Source organism: Vipera berus (genome assembly GCF_964194415.1).
Source record: "Vipera berus genome assembly, chromosome: Z".
NCBI classification, from domain to species: Eukaryota; Metazoa; Chordata; class Lepidosauria; order Squamata; family Viperidae; genus Vipera; species Vipera berus.
Window position 1 is genome coordinate 39,503,989 of NC_138205.1, and position 14,884 is coordinate 39,518,872.

The following is a 14,884-nucleotide window of genomic DNA, read 5'->3' on the forward strand; positions in this document are numbered from 1 at the left end:
CTGAAATGTCTCTCCCTTTTCAGGAGAGGGAGGATGCAAACATTAAGTGAGCTTATATATGTCTGTAGGAGCTAGAAACAGCATGATATAAAAATAGAAAAAAATTGTTTTGGCTGAATTCTCATATCATAGTAACAAGTCTTTCATTCTCAAGTATTTCCCTTCTCTGATATAGTAAAGACTTTTTATTTATACCGTTTGTTAGGCCTTTACCCTAAATACTTCCATTTCCTCCTCTTTATGTTGTTACTTTTACACTACCACATGAAAAGTGTCCTCAGAAAGAGACCACATGGTTGATAGAAATAAGGGAAAATACAAGTTTCTGTTTTTCCTCTTAATCATATATGTATGCACAATTCCTCTGATGCAAGATGTGAAGAGGTAGGAATGAGATTTTGGGGGATACTGCTGTGTACTATGTAATGGTCCAGCTGATATCTGTCAGGTCCAAAAAAAACCAAGTATAACTTCTGAATAGTTTTTTTTATTGTTGCTCACTTACAAATAGAATCTTGTCAGACTAAAGCAATTATCTGCATAACTATATATATATATATTCTGTGAATAGCTAGGGAGAGTCCACGCTTGCCCTCTTCTTGCCTGCCAGACATTCAAGTACTGCTGTCTTTGCTTTCTGGGAAAGAGCCTGTCCCTCCCTGGACTCCAGAATACATTCCACCTCACACTCTATTCAGTTGCCTTCAGGTATAACTAAGACGTGGTCTCATTGCCCAAACACAGTCTGTGTTTAGGTATATGGAATGGAAGGCGAAGCTATGCTGCCTTGCTTCAACAGTAGTGTGCCCAGAAATCATGGAGACCACATAGATCCTTGTGTGTAATACTTTTAGGCACTCTTTCCTTCCACTCAGATTCAAATAGCTATTTCTTTTGAAATGAAGCATATAGGCTAAGGCTGAGGATGATGATAAGAAGAAGACAAGGAAGAGGAGGAGGAGGAGGAGGAGGAGGAAGAAGAAGAAGAAGAAGAAGAAGAAGACAGAGGTAGCAACCAAGGTTGACAAGGGAAACAACCTTGAGACCCAAACCAGATATTTTTTTCTCTTTTAAGAAGACAAATATTTTACATGCAGTTTCCAGGAAGAGCAGTTTCTGCAACTTCTCCAGTCCTACTTTGCAAATCTAGAATATTCAAAAACATTTCCATTCAAACAACAAAAAATCCATGTTTCTAGTTTTCATAACTGTTGAGATTAGGTATCAAATATTTTTGGATGATAATAAGACTTATGAAATCTCAAAATCCAGCTAAGGGGCAAATTGGCAATAAATTGCAGCAGGATTAAGTGTCTTGCAATCAAGGCACTTGTAAATGCCTCATAGCCAACTGAAGCCAAGCCAATGATTCTATGAACAAGCATAGTGTTCATCTGCATTAGGCTGGATTATTAAACCATAAAAATGTTGGATGGATTGCATCAAAAGTTGAGTGATCTTAGTAGAGAATTTTGATCTGATTCATTTTAATTATAGACACATGCATATGAACATCTTTTGCAGATGCTGGTCGAGTTTGAACAGAAAGGTATGGGGAATATGGGTTAGAATATCTAATGTATAACTTCTCCTCTCTTTCATAGTGTGATGCACTCAATCAGGAGGTTTCTGTCAGCACTGAGGCTCTGCAGAGTGCTCAGATGAAGATGGTGGAGTTGAAACGGCTGGCCCAGGCTTTGGAGATTGAGCTGCAATCTCTTTGGAGCATGGTCAGTTCCAGTCATTTTCAAATTTGTGGACTGGATGCTATAAGTTCAAATGTAGAAGTAGTGTTACTGACTAAAGTTTAGTATGAACTTAGTTCTCTCATGACCAAAGGAGGAATGTCTCAATACTAGGGACCAATGGACCTATTTGGAAGTTTTAGAGCATGTTATGAACATTTTCACAAAGTTAGGAGGCTGATTTGCACCCCATCTCTCCTAAGATGCTGTCTGTCATTTCTCTGAGAATGAGACTGGCAGCCTTCCTTACATTTTAAGAATGCCTTGAAAGGTTCCTTTAAATAAAAATTATGTACAAGATACTTTCCTTGTAATAGGCAAGCTTCTAAATTATTTTATTAAAAAAGTCTAAGACTGCTTACTCCGGATATCATTAGCCGGTATTCTCAACTAAACATTTATGTAGACTTTTTATAATATCTTCTTGAAAGCAAGTTCATGTTTGTAAGCTGGACCCAAGTTTCTATTCTCTCCATCTACCCTCTGCTTTTCCTGGGCCCCGCAAAGCATCTTTGGATTTAGTGTCTTCAGAAAAACAAAAATCTTTTTTTTGTTCCTAGAAAGAAGCCCTTGAGGGAACCCTGGCTGAGGTGGAATCCCATTATGGGTTGGAGTTATCACAGTTACGAAATCTTGTGGCTGCCCGGGAGGCAGAGCTGCTGCAACTGAAGTCGGATGCCCAGAACCAAGCTGAGGATTACAAGTGGCTGATGGATATTAAAAACAGACTGGAACAGGAGATATCAACCTACCAGTGCCTACTTGAAGGGTAAGGAGTGTGGAAGATGAGTGCCATCTGTCCAGCTTGTTGATCCATTCATTTCTGTTCCTACAATTTATAGGGGAGTGCTGATATTTATGTAACTTAAAACAGCAACATTTGCATTCAGTTGGGAAATATCAGGAGATTTGGAAAGGATTGAATGAATCTGAAGAATTGATTTTTAAACAAATGATCTATCTGTAAGAGAAATTTCTTCCTCCATTCACTGACAGCCATGGATTGCTGGTTGACAGTTGAAGAGTGAGAAAGGAAACTGGTGAGTGAGAGGGATGAAACAGAATTTCCTGGAGGAAAGCTAGTTGGCCAACTGTAGTATGGAACAGAAAAAATATCTTTGCTCATCTCTGACCAGGAGTCGCCACATGGTATGAAAGTCCTTACTGTATGCGTTATATAAATTTTCTATATGAACCCATATGAAATGCAACTTGGAAAGAAACTGTAAGCTGGAAATGATGGAACATATTTTTATGCAAGTTTTTAAAATAGTATATAAATTGTTGCATTATTTTTCTATTTTATAAACCATCCTTAGAATCTAGGTGGATGACTACTTATCAAATGTTTTAATAAATACATACTTAAATGACAAATATGTAAACAAGGCTTCTAAAATAGTTATAGGCTGGATCAAGCCCCTATGACAGACATGTCAAACACAAGGCCCAGGAGCCGGATGTGGCCCGCGAAGTGGTTTCATGTGGCCTGTGAAGCCATCCTGGAAACAGTGAGGGAACGGCCCCCACTGCCTTGGCCCTGGCCCAGAGACCCTCCTTCTGCCAGAGACCCTCAGTTCTGTCCCACTGCTGCCTAGGCCCCCATAGGCACCCTTGATGCGAACGATGTAGAACTGGCCATGCCCACCCAATAGGCCACACGCACTCTAGCCATGCCCAACCAGTAGGCCGCGCCCACCCTGGCCATATCCACCCGGCCCCTTGAGGGCAACCGCAATGCTGATGCGGCCCTCAATGAAATTGAGTTTGACACCCCTGCCCTATGAAGAAGAGTTATACGTTTGAGAGACTTTTTAGATTTTTTTAAAAGATCAAGCAATTGAGAAGGCAACGGAGCTTGATAATAGCTATGAATTACTTCAAAGGGGAATTACATAAATTCCTGGAAAAGAAGGCATCGATGGCTACTAGTCCTGATAATTACAGGCTATCTCAAGTATAGTCCCCAGCATATCAGTGGCTGGAGAAATTAAATTGGAAACTATGGTAGCCATGTTTTTGTGAGCTTCACCATGAAATCTGGTTGGCCACTGTAAGATTAGAATGCTAGACAATGTGGTTATTTGGCTGAACTAGGATTGGGAAAACCCAGCTTCAAGATCACCTCTCAGCCATGGAAACCCAGTGAGTAGTTTTGAACCATCCTATTGTTCAGTCCAGCTACTATTTTTGTGGGAAAAGCTGGGAGGGGAAATGTTATGTACAATGCAAGCCTCTTTGAAAAAGGCAGGATATCAATCAATCAATCAAATTAATTAAATAAACAAACAAATAAATAAATGTAAAATAAAATAAAATGCGAGACAATATGGACTTTGTACACGTAGAAACTGTTCTAAAATTACTTCTTTTACCATTTTTTTCTATGCTCCTTTTATTTGGCCTCAAACATTTTCTTCCAATCTTGTTCACAATTCACAAACCCTTCAGGTTTGTCATATGTGTAGCTCTTAAAACTCTGCCTATAAGGAGATATATTGTACCTGTATAAGAATTACTTCTTTAATATGATAATAATCCATTGCTTTCCTAGCTGGAAGACCAGGGGGAGAGCATTCTCGGTGGGTGCACCAATCCTTTGGAACCGCTTACCGGCTGAACTCCGGATGGCCCCCGACCTTCGCTCCTTCCGGCGTGATCTAAAAACTTATCTATTCGAACAAGCCGGCCTGGCCTGATGTGTTTGGGGTTTTAACATTATTTTAACTAACCTACTACATTGGGCACAATCATTTAACTTTAAATCTTGTATCCTGTATTCTTATTTTATTGCCCTGTACACCGCCCTGAGTCCTTCGGGAGAAGGGCGGTATATAAATCAAATAAATAAAATAAAATAAAATAAATTATAGGCCTTTACAGCATTTCCTGTTATTCATCTGGCCACCTGTTCACTCTCAGGTCACTCCCAAGTTTCATTCCCATTTGCAAGAGGTAGCAATCTTTCAAATATAGTAAAATACAATAAAATAGGCTTCTATATCTTCTTCCTCTGTTAAGTTAGGGATTTTTATATCTTTGGGACTACCTTCCCTCTCAACATGTTCTGAAAACCCTAGATGTGACTATGCCCCTTCTAGTGATTGGATTCCTTTATCAGATCCCTAAACTCTTTTCTTGCCTCTCACTCTTCCCATTTTTGCCTACCTTTCCTTTTTCTCCCCCCAAAGCTGCTCTTCTTTCTCTTTTTTAATTAACAGAAACTTTTCCTCATTCGTTTGCTTCAAATATCTGAGCCTAGCCCCTTTTCTGGCTGGTCTGTCTTCTTTGCTTAATTGCAGGCATGAAGTAGATACCTGTCTCTACCAAAGCAGTACGTAGCTTCTTCTGTGTCTAAGGGAGACAGTGTCTTGCTGGTCTACTTTTTCCATCCCTGTTTGGTGTAGACTCTAGTGGCAAGTATGGTTTCTGAAGTCAGGATGTTAATTATTATCTGCAAAGTCTGAAGTCTGCAAGGGCCAAACTTTCTTCCATTTGTAGCTATGGTTTGTTTTCTTTTGACAAAGAGTACTTAATGAACTCCTTGAGTTTGAGCCAATTCCACCCATGTGGATGCCATCTTATGTTGGATATCTCATCTTGTTTTGGATATCCCACTTTTATCACCCCTGTGATGAATTTTTTTAATTTATATCCAATTTGGTTGGCTCAAGACTCCAACAGAATAGGCAACAACACACGTCCCTAGACAATACATATAAGCTCTCACATACTATTACTCACTACTCACTATCTCCACTCCTTCCCACTGCTACTCTTCCTGCTGCTATTGCTATTCCTGCTATTCCTCTTTGTGCATGCTGCTAGAGAAGAACATTCCTTTCCAACTACTTTAAGTTGCTTTACTTCCACACACAAAGACATCTTCTTCTCTCCCTCACATATATCTTCAGTTGTTTCACAGCAAAGCTTTTATAGACAACTTGCTGCTGCTGGTGAGAGGGCTTAAAGAGAAGAGATGAAAGCAGCATAGGTACCACCCATTTTCTGGACAGCCTGCTCTCTCATATGTCTGCTTAAACATAGAGAATAGAACAGATAACCTTTATTGTCCTTTTTTACTGTGGGTACATTGGCATACATTAAAAATGAAATTTTGCTCCTTGATCTCAAAAGTGTACATATACAGTACATAACACACATTTAAATATGCTATATACAAAATACCATGTTTTCCCAAAAATAAGACCTGGTCTAATTTTATTTTTGCCTCCAAAAGAGGCACCAGGTCTCATTTTTGAGGTATATGTATGTCTTTTTCACTCACCTCTGGTCCAGTGAGCCCACTTCTTCTGTGGCTGAAGGAGCAGCTTCATTCTGCAGCTGAGAATGGAGCTCTGACTACATTTCGTAGTCAAAGGCCTTTCTTGAAGGCCAACGCAGCTGAGAACCGAGCTATGGATTGAATCCATAGCTCAGTTCTTGACTGCAGTGGCTTTCTAGTAAGGGCTCTGACTGCGAAATACAGGTCTGGGGATGCCGCAGAGAGGAGAGGTGAGGCCTGGCTGCAAGGTAAGTGGGTGCAGGGCATGTGGGGCAGCTCCACCCACCACCACCACTCCAGCTTGATTTTTAGGCCCAGCCCCCCAAATCAAGCTAGGGCTTATTTTTGAGGTAGGACTTACTTTCGGGGCATGTATAAACCTACACCCTTACATAAAAATAGTATATAGGGTCTGTTAAATAGTGGGTTCTTGGGTGCAGGAATGACGACACGAGGCTGAGTACAGGAAAACTCATACTTTTATTTCTTGCTGGAAACTGTACTGGGGCAAGGGCTGCAACCAGCCGCAATATATAGTCTAGCCCCTAGGCGGCGGCCAATAGGTTTGAACCACCCATTGCCGCCTGGGGCTAGCCAATTGCAGGACAGGAGACAGTTAGTCTGGGTTGCTGGAGAGCCGTTAGCTGCTCCAGCAACCCACATGGTGTAACACAAAAGCCCAGTACATAACAGGGTCCATCTTGAATACACTGTGGAAAGAGGAAGTTTAGAGTTTACAAAGTTAATACTGTATGGAACAAAACTGACTAAATCTGGATGTTCTGCCTTGGATACCCCAAATCCTCTTCCCAGAAGGTAACAAGGAAACAGATTGTGAAGAGGATGTGTAGTGTCCCAGACAATCTTGTGGACGCTGCTCAAGCAACACTCTCTGCACTGCCTTCCTGTCTGAAGCAGTGATGCTTCCAAACCAGACTGTAATGCTGTATGACAGGATGCTCTCAATCATCCCTCTGTAGAAAGTGGTAAGAACAGGGGAAGGAAGATGTGCCTTTACTGTGCAGCACATATATGGCTAACACTCTTATGAGATGCTGCATGGTATGTCTTTGGAATCTGATGTAGGACTATAGAACCGTTCCTTGATTTAGATACATACATTCCTGATCTTGTTTTACATTCAAGTGTACATTTTTGCTAATAAAGAAAATACTGTGCAAATCAGTACTATCTTATCCATGAAAATAAGTGACAATTGCTCTGTAAGCACATTGGTGCATATTGAGTTCATTAGCAAAAAAAATCTTGCAATGAAAGAAATTAGTGTTTTCTACATACACTAACGCAGAGATCTCCAACCTTTCTGGGCTCGTGGACTGGAGGGAAGGAGAGCAGCTTCAAAATTGGTGTGTGTGTGTGCACACAGGCGCACACTGGGCTATGCACACTGGTGCGGCACTAGTGGCCCCATTCACGCATGTGGCACGTGCTGGCACCATGTACATGTGGAAATGGCCATGCACCCCCCACGGTGGCTAGCAGCCTCACTTGCACATGTGCAAACTGGCACACAACCCAACCAGGCTAGCGGATACCCACCCTGTGCTAGCGTCCCCATTCGTGCCCATGTGCATACGCAAACAGGGCCGCAGGCGCTAGCATAAGTGTGTGTGCGCGCACTGTGTGTGCGTGCACTGGCCAGCTATTTCCATGGCTTGCTGGCCAAGAGCCTGCAGCCCAATCCTGGGCCATGGCCCATAGGTTGGGGACCCCTGCACTAGGGCATAAAGCAAAAAAAAAAAAAGGTTTACTAGAGGCATCGTGTGAAGAGACTAATTGATTGTAATGTGAATGTAAAGCAACCTTTTCAAACTTTTTCCAACCTTTCATTTGTATTGAAACTCCCAAAATACTAAGCCAGGATGAGCTATTTCTTTGTGCTATGGATCGGGATTCAAGTAGGAATTGAATATTACACATGAACTCTGTATTAGGCAATTTGGAAAATCATGAATCTTGCTCACAGACCTGGTGTTCTTGTTTTTTTTTTAGGTCTGAATCTGAACCACTGACTACTCCAGGTATGCTAAATAATTTGATATTCAGGCTGCTTTTTAGGGAATCTGCAAAATGAAAATCAGTTCATAATTTTGCAGCAATTTTAGACAGAGACTCTTATGGAGGCCTATAACAAGAAAACTGTTAACAAGAAAATTTCATTTATTCTCCGAATCTTTTCTAGAGTTGAATGGGTCTTGCAATGGTTTGGATATCCCTGTTTACCTTCCCTTAACCATAGGCAGGAAACCTATAGTCTTCCAAAGTTGTACTTAAGTTGCCATCAAACCCAGTTAGCATGATCAGTGGTTCAATTTATACTTTCAGTTTCCACATCTGCATTTCTCAGATTTTATTCCAGCATTCCTTAACTTGCTGTCCTCCAGATGTGTTGGACTTCAAGTTTAACACTTTTATTCAGCATTGTTTTTAAATCACACACTGTAAAAATTACAATGATTTTTACTGGACGTTGTTATGCTCAACTCATCTTTAGCAGATCCTGCAGATTAATGAGTATACTTACATTCTAAATTTAAATTAGTTTGAGTTTAACTTAATTATCATGTCTCCTAAAGAAAGAATAAAGACCTCAGCATTGACACAAAATTCCATTTCCCATGATTATTTGCTAGTGATGCTGATTATTAGCTGTGGTGGCGCAGTGGTTAGAATGCAGTATTGCAGGCTAATTCTGCTGACTGCCAGCAGTTCGATTCTCACCGGCTCAAGGTTGTCTCAGCCTTTCATCCTTGTGAGGTCGGTAAAATGAGGACTCAGATTGTTGTGGGCAATATGTTGATTCTGTAAACTGTTTAGAGAGGATTGTAAACCACACTGTGAAGCAGTATATAAATCTAAGTGCTATTGCTATTATAGCAAATTGTTTGATAAATACGGTATTTGTTTGATGAACTGCAATGTTAACATATGTTGTATGGATCAGTATTCCATCCTCAATGGTGTGCAGGGCAGGCTCCATCTCTGAAAGGAAGTTAAATTGGAATATACTAAATGAATGTATAGTATGTATGCTATATGTGGAATAATCAAACATGTTCTTCAAACCACTGGGAAAAAAATCAGTAGGGGACATAAATAAAGCATCCCAGGCTGTGTCAGTCTTCAAAGACATTATAATGTGATAATTTTAACTGTGGAATATAGTTTCTATCATTATCATATTGTCTTTGACTATCATAGAACCATTATAACACGGAAGGATCTTGGCCATTTGTTTTTACTAGATCCTCATAAAGATAACAGATTTCAATTTGTAGGATTTTTTTTTTAATTAGGAGAACTGGGTGCAAAAAACATGGATATAGAATAAATTTTGATGACAAAATTTATTGGAGCACTACAACCACTCTCTACAATTTTTTTATTTGAAGTCTGTCAATTATTAACCCTGCGCTAAAATTCCTTTTTTCCTTAATTTAGATGAGAAGAGATTATTATTCTTATTAAAGAAGATGATGTGTTTAAATAAAAAAGTCAGAAATCATTGCAAATTTCCCAAGGGATATATCAAAAGATTTGTATCTACCTTTGATACAGATTATATGTTGAGGAAGTGGGTCATTCAATAAAATAATAAGGGATTCTTTACAGTTTGAACTAGAGAAAATTTCTTCTAAAGACTGTTTGAACATGAATAAGTCACAGTGGATTGATTCTCAAAAGACCTTCAGTGGATGGCTATAACAGAGATCTGCGTAGGTAACTCTAGTCATGTCCAGCAAATGGATAGCTGGTAATGCCTATCACCTGTTACCTGTACAATATAGTTTTTGCATCCTGCTGCAGGCTATCAAAAATTTGGATTGACAGCTGTATGGAAAAAGTTGGGGCTCAGCAGCAGGTACACATATAGAGATTCTTTGGGAAAGAGGCTGGTATCTCTTTTCAACTGGGCTGAGAATACTGAGTTTATTCTGGAACGACGGTGTTGTGCTTTAATTAATCTCTTGTAAGACTTCTATGCTCTGTGTAAGCAGATATAATTAACTTTAACAGGTCTCTCCAGATAGTTTAAACTCGTAGAAACACCTTTTATATAGAAATACCTTTATTGCAATTCAGATGACGTTGTACAGCATTTCCAGTGCCTTGCTTTGCGACCCTTACTTCCGCTTTACGTACCTTCCCATCGTCGCTGAGAATGGCCTTCTCGATAAGTCCCATGGGCGCCAACCCTTAGCATGCTGTGAATGTCTATGAATGGGTTCAGGTTGGCGATTGGACTGTTTTTTGGAATGTTCTGTTTGTCCTGGATGCATTTGAATTCTGCGCTAAAGACATTCTGTTGTACACAGCATATGATGAGCAGCTCACTGCTAGCGATGTCTTTTGCTGATAGAGGGTTTTTACACAAGTGCCAGCCTTGACATTCAATGTCATCGGACTTGGTGCGATAACATCGTGCGATGTGGACTAACCTTGCGATGATGCGTACGAGCTTTTTCCACTCGGAGAACCGTTCAAAGCGTTGACAGTCCATGATGGTTCTTTGTTCAAATCTGGTAAGAAGAGTCTTGATTTCAGAACGAATCTCCGGATCATTGTCCGGATCTTGAAGATCGAAGGATTCGACTGTGCTTTCTTCTGTATGATCAAGCAGGAACTTAGGACTTGTTAGCCAAGAGGAACTTGTAAAAGCACTTGCCGATAGTGGTCTTGTAGCGTGATCTGCAGGATTAAGTTCTGATGGAATGTAATGCCATTGTTCAGGCTTAGAGGATTTTGTGATCCGTTCTACACGATTGCTGACGTAAACATAAAAGCGTTTTGTCTGGTTGTGTATGTAGCCTAAGACGACCTTGCTGTCTGTATAAAATTTAATGTCATGTGTGTGAATGTCCAGCTCACGCAATATAAAGTCTACAATTTCAACAGCCAATACGGCCCCACAAAGTTCAAGTCTAGGGATTGTGTGCTCAGGCTTAGGTGCCAACTTGGCTTTGCCAAACAAGAACCCAATGTGGGTCCGATTTATAGAGTCTTTAACCTTGAGATAGGCAACAGCTGCTATGGCCTCAGTGGATGCGTCTGAGAAAATGTGAATTTCCCTGGTCTGGCTTGCTGTAAGGGAGGCTGGAGTGTAGCAGCGTGGTATGTCGATTCCATCTAAGGCATGTAGAGATTGTTTCCAGGACTCCCATTTTGGGAGCTTGTCTCTTGGTAATGGTGTGTCCCAGTCTTTAGTGAACTCTGAGAGCTGTCGTAGTAAGGATTTACCTTGTATGGTGATGGGAGCTACGAAACCAAGTGGATCATATAGGCTATTCACTACTGATAAAACACCACGTTTGGTGAATGGTTTATCGATAGAGCTGACATGAAAGCCAAAGGTGTCGTTAGATAAGTTCCATCGTAGACCCAGACTTCTCTGTTCGGAGGGCATGTCCACTCCCAAGTTAAGGTCCTTAAATCCTTTGGCATAATCACTGGGCTGGAAGGCTTTCATAACTGCAGCACTGTTTGAGGCAAATTTGTGGAGTCTAAGGTTAGCTTCAGAAAGCATACTTTGTGTCCTTTGGAGTAGGTCTATGGCTTCTTCGTCTGTGGGTAAGGATTTGAGTCCATCGTCCACATAGAAGTCCCTTTCGACAAAATGTCGAGCATCTGCACCATAGTCTTTCTCACCTTCTAGAGCGGTCCTTCGTAGACCATATGTTGCAACAGCAGGTGAGGGACTGTTTCCAAAGACATGTACTTTCATGCGATATTCGGTGATGTCATTGTCCATGTTGTTGTCACGGTGCCACAGAAACCTTAAGAAGTTCCTATGGTCTTCTCTTACTTTAAAACAATGAAACATTTGCTCAATGTCAGCTGTTATGGCGACGGGTTCTTTTCTGAACCTCATGAGTACACCTACGAGGTTGTTGGTTAAGTTTGGACCAGTGAGAAGGGCGTCGTTCAGGGACACGCCTTGATATGGAGGTTTTAGTGCCTTTCGATTCTTGAGCTCGTTGGTCCTTAAACAGAACAAGGTCTCTAGCTTGGAGATTGGGTGAAGATGAAACGTTGGTGACTGGAGCATGACTTTGATGCTCCCCGCCATGCTGCTCCCCGCCATGCTGCTCCCTGCCATAACTTGAAGCAGGATTGGATACAGGTGGTTGCTGTGGATTGCCTGGAAGTGAATCAGGATGCGTAGCTGTATCGTGTTTGTCGCTATCGCATTCTGTGCACTTGTCAAAGGCTTTTCAACGTTTAGCAAAATGGCCATATGAAGCACAGCACCTGTAGCGTATTCGTCCCCACCACCTGAATTGCTCCATTTAGGAGGAGGTGGTACAGGATGTGAGTTGCCACCGCCTGAATCACTCCAAAGAGGAGAGGATGGTACAGGAGGTGAAATGCTACCACCTGAATCACTCCATAGAGGTGGAGATGATACAGGAAGTGAGATGTCCATCTTTCTTGTAGACACAGCTCCACGTGAGTCTCTGTGTTGAGCTGCTGTGTTATCATACCTTGGTGATGGTAATGGAGCAGGCACACTGGATTCAGCGAAGTCGAAGCTGGGTTCATTGTTCGTCCAGGCGTGATGACTTATAAACCTGCAAAAATATGAGAATAGGGGAAAGGAAAAGAGTAGGTCGACTTCCTTTCTGGCGGTAAGGTTGAGATCACCAACAACCGCTTTGAAGATTGTTTTCCAGGATCTGAAGTCTTCTGGATGGTCATTAAACTTTGAGAGGCTATTGGCAGTGAGCTCTCGACGAGTCGCGTGTTTGGCGTACTCAGGGAGGTCTGGTCTCTCACTCTTTGATGCTGAAGAAACTTGTGGGACCTCTTGGGTGTGAGAGTTCTCTGGTGAATAAGGATCAGGTACACCAGGATAGAATGATGTTGCAGGAGCATTTAGCTGTGGTGTGATCTCTAAAATTTGTGCTGGTTGTTGATTCAACCGTTGATCATTGCTGGAAGTTACGTTGTCATTGGCAAGAGGTAATGCAATTTGAGGTGTTGGCGCACCTGTGTCTGGGTGTTGAAGAGGTGCTGGCCTTGGCAGGCTTGGGGCTTCTGTGCTGTCTGTAGGAAGCACGGTTGATGCACCTGTGCTGCTTTGTTGAAGAGGTGTAGGCCCTTGCAGGTGCGGGACTTCTGTGCTCTTTGTGGGAAGCACGGTTGACGCACCTGTGTTGCTTTGAAGAAGAGGTGTAGGCTCTGTCAGGCGCGGGGCTTCTGTGCTGTTTGGCGGGAGCACAGCTGACGCACCCGTGTTGCTTTGTTGAAGAGGGGTTGTCTCTGTCAGGCGCGGAGCTTCTGTGCTGTTTGTGGGAAGCACAGCTGACGCACCTGTGTTGTTTTGAAGAAGAGGTGTAGGCTCTGTCAGGCGCGGAGCTTCTGTGCTGTTTGGAGGGAGCACAGCTGACGCACCTGTGTTGTTTGGTTGAAGAGGTGTAGGCTCTTGCAGGCGCGGAACCTCTGCGGTGTTTGTGGGAACCACAGCTGACGCACCTGTGTTGTTTTGGAGGAGAGGTGTAGGCTCTGTCAGGCGCGGAGCTTCTGTGCTGTTTGGAGGGAGCATAGCTGACACATCTGTGTTGTTTGGTTGAAGAGGTGTAGGCTCTTGCAGGCTCAGGACTTCTACGGTGGTTGTGGGAAGCACAGCTGACGCACCTGTGTTGTTTTGGAGGAGAGGTGTAGGCTCTGTCAGGCGCGGAGCTTCTGTGCTGTTTGGAGGAAGCATAGCTGACCCACCTGTGGCATTTTGAAGAAGAAGTGGTGTAGGCCCTGGCAGTTCTGTGGTCTCTATGATGTTTGTGGGAAGTGCAGAAGATGCACTTGGGCTGCGGTGTTGAAGGAGTGCAGGCCTTTGCAGTTCTGGGATGTCTATGATTTTTGTAGGAAGTGCAGAAGATGCACTTGGGCTGCGGTGTTGAAGGAGTGCAGGCCCTTGCAGTTCTGGGGTGACTGTGATGTTTGTAAGCAGTGTGGAAGATGGCTCTGCATCTTTGCAAACATTTTGCTTTAACACATATTGACTGGTGCGCTCCATTGGAGCCTTCACTTCTATTGGGATGGAGCACTCCGCATCGGTGTTTTTCTTCGCTGCTTGTTCATAGATCTTCAGCTTTGCTAGAGCCGCCACTCGTTCCTTTTCTATTTGCAGAATTTTCATTTGGGCTTCTTCCTCTGCTTGGCGGATTTTTCTCTGGGCTTCCATCTCTGCTTGACGGGCTTTTTCCTGTGCTTCCAACTCTGCTTCGTGTTTGGCAAAGGAAGCTTGTACTTTCTTTGCTTCTAGGTGTGCACGTGCCTCTAGTAGCTTGTGATATATCGTTGAAGACCTGGAACGAGAGGATCTAGCAGGGTGTACTGTGTGTCTACTTGATGTGGACCTATGAGATCTGGTCTCTTGCAGGTCAGCAATACAGTTTTTTGCCTTATTCTTGGCCTCTTGCACCATGAGATCTCTTTGCTGGTTCAGATCCTCAATTTTAATTAATTCTGTTGAGGAATCATCTTCATTAGAGTCCTTTAAGAAAATTGTGTATTTTGCAGATAGCCGCTGGTAACGTTCATAAGCTGCAGATAAGCGATCTATAGAGTCTCTTAATACAGCAGGATTACCATCAACACTGAGCAAAATTCTCATGGCGTATGCCGTTCTGTCCCATCGTTCTGACAGATCAGTGGAAAATTCATCTTTCATTGTCTCATAAATTTCTCTGAGTATCTGGGTTAGGTTTATTGTGCGCTTGGGTCTTCCAACTTCTTGATGCAATTCAGGGTTGTTTGGTTGAACTGGTTCTTCAAAATCAATGAGACATTCCGCCATGGCTAAGACAGATACAGAAATTTTCTAGATATTTTC

General features: G+C 42.3%; 1 protein-coding gene across 1 annotated transcript in view; it reads left to right on the forward strand.

Moving 5' to 3' along the window:
• The window catches only part of LOC308676971 (keratin, type I cytoskeletal 17-like), a 43,699-nt gene that overhangs the window by 24,539 nt on the left and 4,276 nt on the right, over positions 1 to 14,884 (forward strand). The window contains exons 6-8 of the mRNA XM_081343046.1: positions 1,605 to 1,730; positions 2,306 to 2,514; positions 8,044 to 8,072. Coding sequence (XP_081199172.1) covers positions 1,605 to 1,730; positions 2,306 to 2,514; positions 8,044 to 8,072 — 364 coding nt within the window. The remainder of the gene's footprint in view (positions 1 to 1,604; positions 1,731 to 2,305; positions 2,515 to 8,043; positions 8,073 to 14,884) is intronic.